The sequence below is a fragment of the Aethalodelphis obliquidens genome, unplaced genomic scaffold (genome assembly GCF_003676395.1).
Source record: "Aethalodelphis obliquidens isolate GAN/ISIS:26980383/991018 unplaced genomic scaffold, ASM367639v1 scaffold6, whole genome shotgun sequence".
Taxonomy (NCBI): Eukaryota; Metazoa; Chordata; class Mammalia; order Artiodactyla; family Delphinidae; genus Aethalodelphis; species Aethalodelphis obliquidens.
In genome coordinates, this window is record NW_020837950.1 from 45,293,806 (window position 1) to 45,311,490 (window position 17,685).

Below are 17,685 nucleotides of genomic sequence, written 5' to 3' on the forward strand. Positions count from 1 at the left end.
CACACCACCTCCCACTTTTCAGAGAAGGGTGCTTAGTAGCTCTTGATAGATTGTGATGCCAGAAGGGGCTAGATTGGAGTTGAATGTCACGTTACTGCTTATGTAAGTCTTTTTTCCCAGTACGATCTGAAGAACTGGAGGACCATTACACAAATAAGAAATATTCAGATTAGCAATCAAGTTGACCAGAATTTAAAGAAAAATAATGTAAAACAAAATGTCATCATCAAGTTATTGGCCAAAGCCAATCACCAATTTTGTCAATCTGAATGGATGGGAAATATTTTAGGGGTAGACTAACAAAATATTTGCTTAAACCAGTTTCTTTGTTTTTACAAGAGAGAGATCTTTGGATTTTCTAGTTGTTATGTGCCATGTTCCTGATGGTTTAGAAATCATATTGATCCTTAACCATTACTTGAAAATGATCTTCTAAGCATCAAAAGTACTTCTTTGGAAAAAGTGAAATTGTGATGTGCAAAAAATTTTTTTTCTTAAGACAGTTTAAGGACATCGAGGTGCTTTAAAAAATGATTAATGTCATTGTAAGCTCTCTTTCTGGAAAATAAATTCTAGAGAACCAAGATACATTTCATAGCTTTAAGTATAGAATTATTACTCCACTTTCAACTTTGTTTTTACTGTCTAAATGATCTGCTTTTTCAGTGGACTCATGTTTTTGCACCTTATTGTCCTAAAGATGATGTAACAAGTATTACAAATGTTAGATAATGGCTAGGATTAACACAAAGTTTTAGTTAAGTTCTATGGAGTAGGAAAAAAAAGTCTTGAACTACACTTTGCTGATACCTTCATAAAAGTATGAAATCATTTAGCTTCCCTAGGTTTTACAGAAAACACTTTAAAAATGCTATAAAGATGTATAACAAGACATAAAACTGCAAATATTAACTGTGTATTTCCTTGAAATATAAGTTAAACTTGGTGAGTAGGACAAGAAAATGTCACATTCCTTTCTCTTGCTAAGGAAATTGCATATTTCCTTTGCAAAACTAAAGAATATGCAGTCTTCATAAGCATATATGTGACAGTTTTAAAGTTGTTTTGTTTCAGGCTAAAGGTTTCTATGAATTTTCATGGTTGTCTCAAAGTTGGAAAAAGAAAAGAAACAAAGAGAAAGAAAAACATTAACCTTAGGCATACAAGTTTTGTTTTTCACCAAATGTTAAAAACAGCATTTATGTTATATGCATATTTTGTCCTTTCTAAATATTATCTTGAGTTACACAATTTTTAAATTCTTCATAGAATGAATACACTTTCAAATTTTTGCTTATGTTTCCCTCCGTAAGCTGCAATATTCTAAATAGAAAGTTAATCTGTCTTTACCAGGATTTGCGAAGCAAATGGATATACATTTTACCAAGTGGAAAATAGGGCTGTGACATGGGCATTTAACTACTGATGAGAGCCCATATTTGATTTGGGACCACAGGCTACCATAAGATTTGGTTGACAGCACTAATTTCACTTGGGAATCGAGAAATTCTGGAAAAAGAGAGTCTCTTAAAACATAGGTCAAGGGACTTCCCTGGTGGCGCAGTGGTTAAGAATCCACCTGCCAATGCAGGGGAGAAGGGTTCGAGCCCTGGTCTAGGAAGATCCCACACGCCGCAGAACAACAAAGCCTGTGTGCCACAACTACTAAGCCTGTGCTCTAGAGCCCGCGAGCCACAACTACTGAGCCCGCGTGCCTAGAGTCCGTGCTCCACCACAAGAGAAGTCACCGCAGTGAGAAGCCCATGCACCACAACAAAGAGTAGCCGCCGCTCGCTGCAACCAGAGAAAGCCTGCGAGCAGCAACGAAGACCCAACGCAGCCAAAAATAAATAAAAATTAAAAAAACCAAAAACGTAGGTCAATCAAATTTCCAAAATTTCACTAAAATGAGACGAAGGAGAAGTTTAATAGTAATATCAAACATGGTCATAAGGGCTTTATGTCTATTTCCTCATTAAGCCTCACATTAACCTTATTAGGTAGGAATTGCTACTGTCTCCCTTTTACAAATGAGGAAACTGAGGCCAGAGAATTCAAGGACTTTGCCAAAATTCACACAGTCTCTAAGTGGCAGACCCATGTTCTTAGCCACTCAGTAGGTTTTAAATTGTTATTGTTTATGTCTCATTGGAGAAGAAAATGTGGACAACATGGGAGAGGTCACAAGGAAGTCTGTAAGGGTTGGGCTCCTTATGATTTCAGAACTCAATTCAGAGTGCATGGATTTAAAGTCCTCTGGGAAGACAAGCTGATGAGTCCCAGGATTTCAAAGGGCCAGTCCCAAAGCTCTGAGGGAGACAGGACAGTCCCTAGCTCAGCTCTTTGGCTCCTGGTAGATGGGCCCAGATGGCGGCTTTGGTAGCCACCACAATGGCTTTCCTGGTCTCTGTAGAGGTTCCAGATTGAAGAGAAACTCAGCAGTGTTGAGGAGCACAGAATATCAGGTCCACCTGTGGGATACAGCTAGATGCTTTGTCCAGCTGCAAGTATGTTGCAGGAATAAATGTACACAGGCACATAGATATGTCTATGTAGAGCTGTGGGTTCTTTTTGCCTTACATTTTTTCCCTTCATTATTAACAGTACAATAAAGAGCTTAGCAAGTCTAACTCCTAATTTTGCTTAACAGTAAAAACAGCTTGCTTCTGAATTCACAAGATTCCAATAGGGTCCCTCTGTAGGAATAACTTTTGTTAATGAAAGAAATAATGTCTATTAGCCTGCTATAACAAGAATAAACCAGAGTGCATTTTATCACAATTAATGTTAAACACAGCATGTTTTGTACTCCAAATATATTTATGAGAAACATATAGTTGTGTCTCATACATATCAAAATAAAATAAAATAAAAATAAAAGAGTTTCTGGCTATTTAGTGCACTAGTTTAAAAATTAAACTAATTTGATCATTTGCCCTATAATATTCCTATATTTCAAAAGTATATGTAATCTTTTTATGAGCACATAAACTTATGACCAACATTACTGACTAGAAAAACTTTGTGATTTTAATCCTCCCCAAATGATCAAAAGTAGTATATTCTATAGAACTCACCTTTTGCCCATTCATCCCTGGAATTCCGGGCGCTCCAACAGAACCCTAAGGAGACACATGATTGAAATAAATCGATATCATAATCACAAAACATTTCAATTCTGAATTTATATTGTATCAGATATGTCAGCCATAACTTTACCTGGCTAAAAACATGTCTGGGAGGCTGTTTTTCAGATCTTATCTACTGTGTTCAAATATACAATAATGTAAACAGATTCATCAAGCTTTTCCAAAAACCATTAAGTTAAATTTAACCACGTTTGTAAATATCTACTTAATGCTAATAAGATTTTAAAGAAATTCACATCATAAATTGAGTTTTAGAGCTATCAGAAGGCCACATAGCTCTAAATTTGGGTGCTTTTAATAAACATGGCATGGACATATATACACTACCAAATGTAAAATAGATAGCTAGTGGGAAGCAGCCGCATAGCACAGGGAGATCAGCTCGGTGCTTTGTGACCACCTAGAGGGGTGGGATAGGGAGGGTGGGAGGGAGGGAGACACAAGAGGGAGGGGATATGGGGATATATGTATGCATATAGCTGATTCACTTTGCTATACAGCATAAACTAACACACCATTGTAAAGCAATTATACGCCAATAAAGATGTTATAAATAAATAAATAAATATGTAAACACACACACACGCACACACACACACAAAAGAATTAAACTTGCCGGGGCTTCCCTGGTGGCACAGTGGATAAGACTCTGCGCTTCCAATGCAGGGAGACCGGCTTTGATCCCAGGTCAGGGAACTAGATCCCGTATGCATGCTGCAACTATGAGTTTGCATGCTGCAACTAAGGAGCCTGCCTTTCACAACCAAGGAGCCCTGGAGCCACAACTAAGGAGCCCACCTGCTGCAGCTAAGACCTAGCGCAACCAAATAAATAAATATTTTTTAAAAAAGAATTAAATATGCTTAGTTTCATCTGGAAAAAGCCTAGCAGTAGCAGTAACTCCTGAATTTCATGAAATTAAATAACATAAAATGAAAGGTAATTAAAATAACACCCACTTGCTCCACAGTTAGACAAATAAGGGACCCATGTTGTAAACTCAAATTTGTTGTATTTGAAAGCATTTCCCTGAGACTCTCAGGGAGTGTGTTTAAACCACATGAGTGTGAATACATCTTCCAAAGTAGACTAGAAAGGATGTTGCAAATGGTAAACACCAGCTAGGAACAACACAACTTCTACACATAAAATATTATCTTAAGTGTGTGTGTGTGTGTGTGTGTGTGTGTGTGTGTGTGTGTATGTGCATGCACACTTGGAAGTGTGCACACATGCACTGGGGTGATTACAATGATTGGACCATAGGTAGTTGAACTGAGAATCAGAAAGCTAATTACTACCTGAGAAAATCTGACATTTAACTGGATACAGAAACATTAACAAATGTTTTCAAATAGTGATTTCCCTTCACACACCTTCCTTTGAGGCTCTGTAGAAACCATTTTTAAATAGGATGTGCTTATTTTTTGTTTAGCACTAGAAAACAGATTTTTCTTAGTAGCTGTATAATATTAAATTTTTTTAAGAATAATGGAAAAAAATTAAAATAGTAATTATAAATCTAAAACTGCTCTAAAAAATAAAGTTTATTAAAAATATAGTCATTACATGCAAAACAAATTGAGATAGCAAGTTCCTTAGTGCTTTCTTGGTGATTATATTGAGTGACTCATTAAAGGACTTCCCGAAGCCTGAGGCAGTAATTTCATCCTGGTCCCATGTGGATTAGGGTAGCTTTACAATTTCACACCATACTTAATAGAGACATTATTGCTAAGGACAAATTGTTCCTATACACAAGTTGTCTCACAACGCATTGGCTTTTACTTGGTTTGTGGGATTATGTTTCAACAGATGCCACATGCCCAAGCTTGGGGGATAAAACATCTCTAACTTTGATGGATTCCAAAGATAAAGAATAATCACTTTTCCACCTGTTGTAATACAATTATTTTCTTTAGTTTTCTGCAGGTTAAATATCCTTTTTTGTCATCTTTATGGGGTGGGAGGTGTGATGGGGAATGGGGACTTAGTGATATTTTATTGGCAAAGGGCCATCTACCTGCTACTGATGTACTGATGTAATTTTAGAAGTGCTAGACTTTCTCTATCAGAATGTAAAGGGTCAATTCTGACGGCTCTGGATAACGTTGAAATGACAGTCAGGAAGCCAGTTTTTGGGCTACCTCAGCAAAGGAAGACACTAGTGGACAACTTAAATATAGCCACCAAGCAACAAGAATATCCTTTGTTCTGGTCTAACAGTCATTTAACAATCACATATTTGTGCAAGACCACGCAATTAATTTGCAATGCCTTATGACCCTTCACATTCTAAGTTTTCTCATGATGTTTTACAAGGATTTGAAGTAAAACCTCAATAACCTACAAGTTTGGCAGACAGCTTAAAAAGAGTCTGCTCTGGATTTATTGACTTTTCTATAATAGAGTCGATTAGAAATCGAATGGCTAACATTACATGACTGTATTTTTAGAAAGCAGAATGCACAAACCAGACTGCTTTGGCATGACTTACAGTAGCTAATTCCATTCACTTCTCTGACTAGCCATTAGGCGATGGGAGTATAATTACCTTCACAGTATTTTTTATACTCTACCTTTTGTCCTGGAGACCCCAGAGGACCCTAGGAAAAGAAAAACAATTCAATAAACATAATATCGCAACCATTTAAACTTAAATGACTGATTAAAACTGTCCTATTCTGTAAGGTTCTATTGATATTTGTCATGCTGAAATATGGTGATGTTTTGTACATCAAGGAAAATGAAAATTTTCGGTTGGAAGTGCACAATGGGTCTTTTCTTCTCTCTTGTTCTCTTTTGAAGAACATTAAGCATATGCAGTAGGATTCTGATTTTTTCCTTTAAAAAAAAGGGTCACAACATTGTAAATCAACTATATTTCAACTAAAACGAAACAGAAAGAATCTTTGCCATTCCAGCGCATCTGTTTCTTCAGATACCTGCAAATCTATCACATCAGTCTCATATAGAAGGCTGGAGATGTTACTACTAGAAGCACTTAAAATACAACGCAGTTCTCAGCACACTGACACGTTCTATGACTTCTGCATCTGCAAAACTTCAGGAAGCAGATTTGCAAAGGAAATCATTGAATGGCATTACAAAGAAACATGTTTTGCTCTATTCTTCCTCTTATGAAATGTGGCCAACTGACCTGCCCAAAAACTTGTTTACAAACTAGGCGATGCCAAGGTCAGTTGTGGCATGTAGTGTGCACCAGAAAAGGGAACAAAAGATGCTGTCAGCTGTTGCATAAACTGTGACACTGGGGCAGGGGAGGAGAGGAGAAGAAATATAATATTCAGGAAGACGAATGGGAATATTTACATTTAAAATGGAAATGTGGCAGTTCTGAGATTTAGCAATTTTTGGACCACAAAGTCAGTGCTGGAATTCTGTTGGCTTTATTTAGAGCGAGGCATGCTTTGGGATGGTAGAAAAGAGCACAAAGAGAGCTGTAATTCTGACTTTTGATGTCTCTTTTTAAATAAAAATATTAAGCACTTTTCTTCCAATTCTTTCAAAAATACTTTTAATTTCAGTATATTTTAACAAAGTTATAGGTACTCTATCATTCCATGTAAAAAGCTCTTTATTTCATTACATTAAACTAACGGCTAGCTTATTTTTAATGTGTGACATTTCAGTTAATCAGCATCTTACATTCAGACTATAACATAAAAAAAGGACTAGAGTGGTAATCAGAGAAAGAATTGGTCATGCATAATTTTTTAATTAAAAATACACCACGTTTAGGAACATTCAGAGAATCTGTTCCTCATAAATTATTTTGTAATCCTCACAGGAAGACTAACAATTTCCTCATATAATCAGCTTTAGGTTACTGAAAGTGCACTGTGCAATATCACCTTTATAGATTCCTTTTTTAAAATGTAGGATGTAGTTTCATTGACTCGGTGACACTGAACGCAAGGACATCGAATGTTAGACATATGAAAAAATTAATACTGGCCTACAAGCCTAGGAACTGCAAGAAAGTGAATTCTTTTCTTTTTCCCTTTTTATTACAAAAAATTTAAAACATAATAAAGGGTAGGGAGAGTAATATAATGTACACCCATGTATCCATCACTTATATGTAACAATTGTTAAGATTTTGCCATATATATTCCTTTTCAATTTACTCAACCTTCTTAATGAGCTTGTTATCTCATCTATCTGTGTGGTCTGACCTTTTCTCCGCTTATCTCACTCCTTCAATTTAAAATTCTCCCCGTCTTAGATTTTGCAGAGAACACAGAGGCTGTCAGGCATAAATTCCCCCAACATCATGTCTCTCATCAACTCAAACCCATGTGGCCCTCCTTACTATATCAGAGGAGGAAGATGCTCTCCTCCCACTGGGCAAATACATCCAGTAGACTCTGGAATCCATCCTTGCCTTCGCCCTCAGGGCTCTTTCTCAATCAATTATCCCTGCATCTGTACCAGAGCCTCCCACTCTGCACCGGTTCCTTCCCCTTAGCACATAAACATGTGTAATCATTTCCTTACTTGGGTAAATTGTTTGGGAAGTGAATGTTAATGCTAAGTAAAGGCAGAATTTGGAAGCTGTAGTGATAGGAGATCTGAGAGTGAAGAAAAGACTTGGGTTTTATCATTGCCTATGATTCCATTTTTCCTAGTGTCTCCAGAGTATTCCACTTTTTAAAATGTTGATGTTAGAGAGGAAATCATATAACAAAAAGTACATTAATTCAATGTTTAGACTGAGAATGTATATGTTCAATGCAAACAGGTTTGTTTCCCACTATAAACCTAACTGCCACTTGAAAAAATATTGTTCACTAAAATTGGGCATTTCATTACATTGATATATAACCCTGGAAGGGAATATTTCAGATTAAAATAAGAGCAAATTTTAAACCAAATGTTTTAACTAGAGATGAACATATCTGGTATTTTCTAATCTGGTCTTTGCTGCATGATCACAGTAAGTCAGAGATTTAGAAAGATTACTCACAACTCTGAAATCTATGAAATTATATTAGTTGTATATTTTAACACAATAGTTAATAAAAGTCAAAGGATGGCTATAAAAAATAAATATATTATTTTTCTCACTGTTAGAAAACTACGGCCATTTTTGCTAAACTCCAAAAATAAAAGCAGTTTTAAAGACAATATTAATTTTGAATTGTGAATACATATCTTATAAATTTCCATAACTATGTTGCCAAGGATATATCCTCAGCTACCAAAAATGTACATATACTCCTTTGATCTCGCTGGCAGGAGAAATGGTAACAAGCCAAAGATAGTGTCATTGTTTTAGAGAGGAACTGGGAAAAAGCAACGTTGAATATAAGGCACAGACATACATTCGAGTAAGTACACACACACACAAATAGCTATTTTGATCAATATTTTGCTCATGTATATATTTTTTGAGCATTCTCTGATTAATAATCCCATTATATATCTGTGACATTGTGGTCATAAATTTAAGCTTACAAATGAAAACTTCACTGATCAAAAATTGATTCTGAAGTTAGGGTATGCTACTACCAGTTGGTTAAGATGTCTACATTTGAGTACTTTTGTAGTTTCTAGTACAAATACAAATTTATAAAGGAATGGGTAAATGTCATAGAACCACTGACTGACTTATCTAATCTTTCTTAAACTTACTTATATTCTCAGCCTGAATAATGACTTTGATGAAGAATGTCATATATTCATTATTCACTTGTCAAGCTAGTGTATCTTATTATTCCTAAAATTAAAACTAGTTGTTCTAGTATTCTAAGATTTCTAAATAATTCCATTATTGTTATCCCCATGTCTTAAAAAGTTTGAATCAAATAGTCTTCCAAACCAAAGAGTCAATCTTTTTAGTCCATTTTTATCAATCAACGAATTGCTCCTTTCTTAGGTATTTTCTTGGCGGGCACTTTTATATTTGCATATACTTTGCAGACGACCAATTAAGATGAGAATAATCTGGTCTCTTTATTTTCTGTAATCATTTCTTTGTATATGTCTCAAGATTGGAAACTGTGTAATATACAGAATCTTAACATGTTAAACTATATTTCTTTAAGTTTAACTCCAGAAGCGTTAAACTATAATTTAAACCTTAAAATGTACTCATTTCAGTATAGGCTCTGGGTGATGTAGAATGTATTAACTTTTTTCGTTAAAGGATTTTGCACAATGGACATAACCTTATTCAAAAGATAAGAACCACATGAGCCACCGAAAAGTTCTAAGTGTGGAGTAACGACCTCACTTATCTGCAGATAAATGTTTACACCTAACTTTCATGGTCTTTCAGAAAAGACTATGGAGAGCTATGAAAACTTAAAAGTTCTAAACAGGTGGGAAATTACACAGTGCACTGATTTTCTTTCCTGTTTTCCCCACTCCCACTAGATTCCATTTTTAAAGATTATGGAAAATATTATGTAGAATATGGCAGTCAAGTAAGTTAAAGAAATACTATAGTTCCCATTTGGTGATCGCCTTTACTAAAGGCGCATTACTCGGGCCTGAGAGTGATCGTTTATTCCTCCGCCTCCGGGTGCACCAGATACTATACTTACTCAGGAACATTCTCCAGTCTGTCCTCTTCTTCAGCTGCATTACCATGCTCTTGTTCAACCCGCTTCTCTCTCACCTAAGCTACTGTGACACGCATCTAAAAGCCACTGTGTTTTCAGTCTTCTTCAACCCTTTCTACACAGTGCTGCCCGAGGGAGCTTTCTAAAAGGCTTACAGGTTTCTACCTTGCCTCAGCTGAAAAATCCTTCCATGGCTTTCCATGGATTTTGAGAGAAAAGTTCAAGCTTTTGTAACAGTTGTAGTTTGCCACATAAGCCATGCTTCCTCATCTCTACACCTCTGCACCTCTGGTTGTCTGGTCCTTTAATGGGCTTCTTCTCCCTGGTCCTGTCTCTTCCGCTCATTCCATAATTCAGGGCTCAGTGCCTCCACCCTTGGGGCTAGGTCACCTTCTTTTGTTTTCCAAAGCACCCCTATGACAGCACTTCTTTCCCAGAATTTACCAACAATGTTGTGATTGTCAGGTTACTTCTTTCTTCACTCTACATGTCTTTTATCATACACAGAAGCTGGCACAGTAATTGCTCAGTGAATCCTTTTGGGTTCATTCATGAATTCATCCACTTAGCAGTTTTTTGAATGCCCATTGAGTGCGAGGCAATGTTCTAGGCACTGGGGATACAGTAGTGAACAAAATTAATAAAAATGCATGCCCTCCTGGACTGCGTAGTCCAGTGAATGGAGAAAGACAGTAAAAACATAAACAAGTAAAATATAAAGTTGTGTCGGGGGTAAGTGTTAAAGCAAATAGGGGGTAGCGATTGGGAGGAGTGGATGTGGAGGCATTTTAACTTGGGGGTCAGTGAAGGCCTAGGATAAAGTGACTCTTGGATAGAGCCCTGAAAGAGGTCAGGCAAGACAGTCATGCACGTAGAAGGAGGAAGAATGTTCCAGGCAAGGGAATAGCAAGTACAAGGCCAAGAGGTGGGCATATGCTCAGTGTGTTCAAAGAACACGGAGGAGGCAATAGGTAGGTAGTAGAAGATGGGGCTCTGGAGAGGAGGGAGATCACATGTGTATGGCCTTGTAGGTGCTTGTAAGCACAATGGTGCTTACTTTGAGTTGATAAAAATTACAGGAATGGGCTTCCCTGGTGGCGCAGTGGTTGAGAGTCCGCCTGCCGATGCAGGGGACACGGGTTCGTGTCCCGGTCCAGGAAACTCCCACATGCCGTGGAGCGACTGGGCCCGTGAGCCATGGCCACTGAGCCGGCACGACCGGAGCCTGTGCTCCGCAACGGGAGAGGTCACAACAGTGAGAGGCCCGCGTACCGCAAAAAAAAAAAAAAAATTATAGCAATGAATGATGAACACAGAGTAAACCAAGTTTTTACTTATACCTTAGACAATAGTATCTCAAGATAAGAATGACAAGATTTTTCACTCACGTTCACCCAAGTCATTCTAATGCTACTGGCCTATTTTTTTTTAATTTTTAATTTTTAAAAATTTTTGGCTGCATTGGGTCTTTGTTGCTGCACGCAGGCTTTCTCTAGTTGCGGCGAGCGGGGGCTCCTCTTTGTTGTGGTGCACGGGCTTCTCATTGCGGTGGCTTCTCTTGTTGCGGAGCACCGACTCTAGGCGTGCGGGCTTCAGTAGTTATGGCACATGGGCTTCAGTAGTTGTGGCACGCGGGCTTGGTTGCTCCACGGCATGTGGGATCTTCCAGACCAGGGATCGAACCTGTGTCCCCTGCATTGGCAGGTGGATTCTTAACCACTGCACCACCAGAGAAGTCCTTGGCCTATTCTTACAGCCTCTAGATTACCTCTAAGTGCAGGAGTGAGTGGAGGAATTCAATTCATGGCTTCTATATTAAAACCGCAAAGCAAAAATCATCTTGATTACATGGTCTCATTGACACGGAGAGTGTCATGGATGTGGATGTAGGTCTAAGGTCTCTAATGCATATCAAAAGCCATCATGCAAACAGTAAGTAGAATTATCAACCCATGTTACTCTTCAAAGCAGGCAGTTAAGAAATGGATGTTTCTATAACCATTATGCATTGGCTGCACTTTCCAGCTTGTAAAAATAACATTTTTAATTAAAAAGTCTTTTGTTTGATAGATCATGGAATGGAAAAAAAATTAATGAATTTTTCTGACTACTGATGTTAGCACAAATTTGATTGAGGTATTAATTACTTAAACAGAATGCAGAGTTTCTAAATGATGTGCTCTAGGATGTCTCTTGGGAGGTGTTTTAAGGCAAGTTCTGGTTGCCTGCTATTAGGAAATGATGTTCTGTGTGAGCAGGGGGCGGACATAGTTCCTGTTCTGTCCCTGATGGCTAACAGTAAAATTCAAAGCTCTAAAAGCTGCTGGTCATTTCTGGATGCAAGAATATACAACCAGCTTCTGTAATAAAAAACGCAGGGAACAAAAAAGAGGTGGTCCATCTGTGAAGGGGAGAATAAAAGCCCCAATCTATTAAGCCATTTAAAATTATTTCCTTTTTGAGTTAAGAATTTTTCCAAGATTTAATAAAAGTTAGGTAAAATGAAGAAAATACTTTTTAAAGTCTGTTCCCACGGGGAAAAATGATAACACGTATAATCTAACTTATTGGAGTCATAAAATGTTAGTATCAGACTTTCTCAAGGGTTTGGTGCAGCAGACTTTAATTATAACCTTTTGAAAGCTACTAACCTGGTCACAAGATCAGAAAATACAACTTGGTTTATAAAGGGTAAGAGGAAATTTGAAATAAATAATGGAAATTTGTCTTACTTAAGAAGGATTCATTTAAGATGTACTTATATAAAATTCCACATTTTCCTTGGATGTTTGATGAGGGAGGGTCAAGAAACATAAACTCTAGCCACTATTATACGTGAGTCTGGAGTATAATTCAAATGATGTTTTACAAGATTCAGACTCCATAGCTTAAGTGTGTGGAAATGCCAAACGAGAAACTTTGGGGAAATGTTTAGAATGTAAGAGAGTGTGCTGATATGTTTTCAGCGTAAAGGCCAATGATTTAGCTGAACTGGGTATGAAGGAACGTAGCATAAACAAGAAAAGAGCAGGACAGAGCTGAGATGGGAGAGCCTCATCTCTTGTTTCAAGTCCTCCATGGACTCTGTCTTCAGTCACATTGAATCATCTTTCCCAAGCAGTTTCCCATTAGCCTTCATGTAAAGGTCTTAATCATTCTTCGAGGCTCAGCAGTCACAACTCACTTCCTTTGTGAACCTTCTCCAGTGCACCCAGACAGAGCTTGTTTTTGTCCTCTGTGTTTCTCTAGCACATTTTAACTGGCTGTATTTTAATATATTTACATATTTATCAAATCTACTTGACTAGGCAGCAAATTCTTCGGGCCATATATTTTACATCCTCAGCACCTACATAGCCGTGCCTAGCAAACAAATCATTATGGACTACATTGAAACAATGAATTCATAAATATGAAAATTATTAAATTCCATTTACCAAATTTCCTCCATTGTTTTGCAACTCTAGCTATCTTACTTCTGATCACTGGAAAGAGTTCTCAGTTTTCTGGTTTTTTTTAAGATGGCCATCTAAAACTTTTAATCAAATTGAAAAAGATATAAAGCAAAACTTTTCTAGTCGATATACATAATGATATTTTTTTGAAATAAAATGGTGACATCACAGTAGTACCTAATGGAATCAAAATACTAGGGTGAATCACCCAACATCATCTATTTAGAAGATACACAGACAAGCTCTTCTTATGGGAAGTTAGACATCATTCTATTTTTCTCCTTAAAGTTCTCAGGTTTGAGGCAGTTGTTTCTGTTTAAGTATCTGGGATTTTCTTCTGTTCCAATAATATCATTCCATAATTTCTATTATTTGAAGAAGTTCCTCTAAAACAGGTCTCCTTCAGAGCCTATCAATACGATGACATGTTATTATATTAATTCATGAATATTTGGTGAAAAGTTTTAAATGCAGTCATTAATTTTTTAAAAGAATACATTCTTTTTGACTTCTCTACCTCATGTGCTGACTTTTTGGGGAAAATATTAAACCTGGATGATTCATTTGTTGGTGTTTCCCCAAATCATGAAGCTCTGACCTCTTTATTGGAGGTCTCTTAAACGCTCAGGAAATTAAAGAAGCCATACATTTTTCTCACCACTTGAGGAAACTAGGACCCAAGACTAAATATTGGACATTAACTACCACCAGCAGATGAAAGACAGATCTAGGTATTAGAGAATCTATGCTCTGATTAGGTTCCCAAACAGAGATTCTATCACCTCTTACCAAATATCCAAGGCCTAAATTAGCTCATTCCATCCCTTCTAAATATTTAATAAACTGTTTCTCCTTGCTGCATCCAAAATGGAAATGACCCGTAAAGAAAGAAAAATTAACAGGCTTCCTCTGCCCTCTGTGATTAAGCATACTTCCCTAGTGTACCATAAAGGAAACAAATTTATGGTTCATGAAGGCCTATCACCCTATACTATGCTCAGTAAAAAATAGTTCTACTGAGTAAAGTGCAAGTGCTTTTGCTATTTTAAATCAACAATGCTAAGAAACACTAACTGTTAAAATTTAAATATCCTATGACCAGCAGAAGGAAGACTTAAATTTAGAACTCTAATATGTACTCATCTACTGTCCAGATCTGTTTTCTATCTAGACCAGCCTTACCCAACAGAACTTTCTGGAACAGTGGAAATAGTCTCCATTGCTCAATCCAGTAGGTAGCCAGTAACCACATGTGACTACTGGGCACCTGAAATGTGACTAGCGCCACTTTTAGAAACTGGATTTTAAATTTTATTTAATTTCAGTTTAAATGGCCACATGTGGCTAGCGGCTACTATATTGGAAAGTGTAGACCTAGCAGATCTACACTGTAAAATGCGTAAGACGACAATCGGGTGAACTGGATTCTACCCTAGTTCTGCCACAGACTACTCTATGAGCTTGGTCAAGTTATTTGTTCACTCTGATGCTGTTTCTTTATCTGTGAAGTGATTAACTAGATGATTCCTAAGATTTCTTCTAGATCATTTACACTCTAGTTAAAAAACTGTCATAGAGTGTGACTAAAAATCGCTGCAGTTACTTTCCCTCATGAAGATCAGTCCTTTAGTTACACCATGCGTATTCATGAACACACATATACTTCAAATTATCTATAATACATGAATGAATATATGAAGATGCAAAAGAAAAAGTAGTTTCCTGTTGGACTTAGCCTGCTTAATCCTACTCCTGGCATGCGATGATACTGGATGAGAGAAAAATATAAACAGGATTTCCTTGCATTAGCACCTGATTTATCGATTCATTGATTCATATTATTCAGTCATTCAGGTTATTGAATACACTAAGCACCGACACAATTATTTTGTGATGTGATAAATGCTGTGGAGGAGGGGAGAAGGCAGCTTCTAACAGCCTGGGGGAGTGTGAATGTCTGTGAATGAGGAAGTGTGTGTGAAGTTTTCTCGAAAGAGATGACCGGAGCAGAAGTCTATTTTTTTGAGTCCATTCAGACACATGGCCCCAGTACTGCCCTTAGCCCTGGGCAAGAGGGCTCCTGTGTTAGGATCCACACTTTAGAGATCTCTTCTGGCTGCACACCTCCTCCTGTGGTAGCCCACCTCCTGAACTTAGACTGTACTTTGGGTTCCTGGGACCTTGGGATCCTCTGCCCCAATGACTGGAGCTCCCGTCAAGGACTGTGAATTGTCTCTCTCCCAGGTCTGTTCTTCTGCAGGTGAACCACACCACTGGTGTGCACTACAGTAAACTGGAGGATGGGGCAAAGAGGTGGGTATTTTGAGGCATGTGGATGGAGTTTGATCCTGTGAGCATCCCAAATGTCTACATATGAGAGCTTCAGTCTCATAGAGATGCGGATATTAGGTACCCGTGGGAGAGCCGGGGAGCAGGCCTCGGCCCATTTGGAAAACCAAGTATTACGGGCTCTGGTGGGTTGGAAGGACTCTGTCGGTGTGGCATTTACATGTACTTCATGGACAATCAGATTAAGTGAGAATAATAAAGCATTAGAACAGTTGCTAAGGCACCCCGGCAGGCAGCGTAGTGTGCACAACTGAAGTAATGCAGTTTTACCAAAAAAGATTTCATCATTAATGTCTAGTCTAATAACTAAATATCCTAAGATGATTTTGGTCATTTTGGTTATTTGTGATTTGAAGGTTTGTTTGCCTCACCAGATTAAAATCATGAAGAGAAGCCTGCTACTGTGTCCGATGTCTGCCACCCTGCTGATCAATATGGTTGAGACAGCAAAGTACAATTAAGTAAAATGGTAAGTTTTATGAAATCTGTGGGATAGCAGTGCATTATAACTAAATATGTTTAAAGTAAATCTTCACATATTGGTTAATTCAATTTTATTTTAAATGAAGCAGAAGCAATTATCTATGCTTATGTTATTAGCTACCATAAAATACATTATATTCACTTGACACAAATGTATTAAATGTGTTTGCAGGCAAAATCAAAATAAACTAAAAAGTATCTATACCTTCTTCGGATACAATCCAAATTTCACTTTAAGGAACAATAACAGAAAAACTTTTCTGAGTTTTGAACTCTCAGACACCACCAGGGCCCAACGAATGACATTTTAAATACTCTTATAATTCAGAAAGAGATGAATGGATACGCTATGGAGTTTGCATGTATTTGGGGGGCAGGAGAGGAAGGAAGGGTTTCAGTGAGGGAAAGTGATATGGTCTATGAAACCTTGGTTATAGACATTTTGGACAAAAAAATAATTTGCAGGAAACTGGGACTAGTTGGTATATTGAATATACATCATTTGTCTTTTATGTTTTTGAGAACTACTATATTTGTCAAAGAAAGAAACAGTAAGGATATCAAAAGGAAAGACACCTTCAAAAATACTATTCTAACAACTATTTAAACTCTTGAAGAACAGAAAAATAAAGGCCATTTGTGCCGGGGTTCAGCGCTTTAGCATTTCCAGCTGTGGTCAGTTCTTGGTTTGATTCTTGAGTCTAATTTTATAAGCCAGAGAGATTCTCTCCTTATTTAGATGGAGTCCAGTTTGCTTTAGCTCATGATTCTACCTTGTAAAATCTCCTCTAGAACTTCTCGCAAAACCTGAAGGTCTTGTTTATGGAATAGGTGCACAGCAGGGTTAAATAAATGTGGAACTGCGTGAGAGGCAGGACTTCTTTTTTATTCTATTAGAGATGCTGTTAATCTTCAGATGATTATTTTTGCGATATAAAATATATAGCGTGGATTATGAAAACTAATTCCCCACCGGACACACTCATAAACAGTTTTGAAAGAGCTAATTTTAGACCATTCCTAGTTTTTTCATTTCATCATTAGAGACATTTTACATTTTAAAAAGTTCTCTAGTGTCTCTCAAGATCCTCATGTAAGCAAACACTTCTCCGTGGCGCAAACCAACAGAGGTAGTGGGTTTTGCGTACTGTGGAAAAGATGAGAGCGGTGGTATATATTATCTTCCCTTGTCTGAGCTGGTGGAAGAGAAGGGGTGTGTTATGAAAAGGTGTTGAGGTAAGAAGAGGTGATATATAGGAGAAGGCCAAACACAATGATGGCAACAAACAGGACAAAAGGAATAAGTTGCATTATCAATCACAGTATTTGACACACTCTAATTTAATTGACAGCTATAGTCACACTGTTGTTAGCCCTTATGTCTCATAGAGTGGTCTTTCTGTATGCCACGTTATGTCATTTGACATTTTTGTCTTAACAGCAATACTTCTCATTTATGTAAGTCTGTGTTCCATAAAGCATTTTCATATTTTTATTATTTCACTTGCTTCTCACCATATTCCAGTGATATAGGTGGAATAGGAATTATTACCTACATTTTATAGATCAGTAAAAAGGATCACAGACGATAGTCATACACTCCTAAGTTGTTCTGAGGCCAGAATTACTAGTAATATGTACTTTTCTTTCTACCAGACT

At 37.3% G+C, this 17,685-nt stretch overlaps 1 protein-coding gene across 1 annotated transcript in view; it reads right to left on the reverse strand.

Moving 5' to 3' along the window:
• COL25A1 (collagen type XXV alpha 1 chain) overlaps positions 1 to 17,685 on the reverse strand; it is a 453,889-nt gene that overhangs the window by 89,441 nt on the left and 346,763 nt on the right. The window contains exons 11-12 of the mRNA XM_027103483.1: positions 5,729 to 5,755; positions 3,078 to 3,122 (exon numbers count right to left, since the gene is read on the reverse strand). Coding sequence (XP_026959284.1) covers positions 3,078 to 3,122; positions 5,729 to 5,755 — 72 coding nt within the window. The remainder of the gene's footprint in view (positions 1 to 3,077; positions 3,123 to 5,728; positions 5,756 to 17,685) is intronic.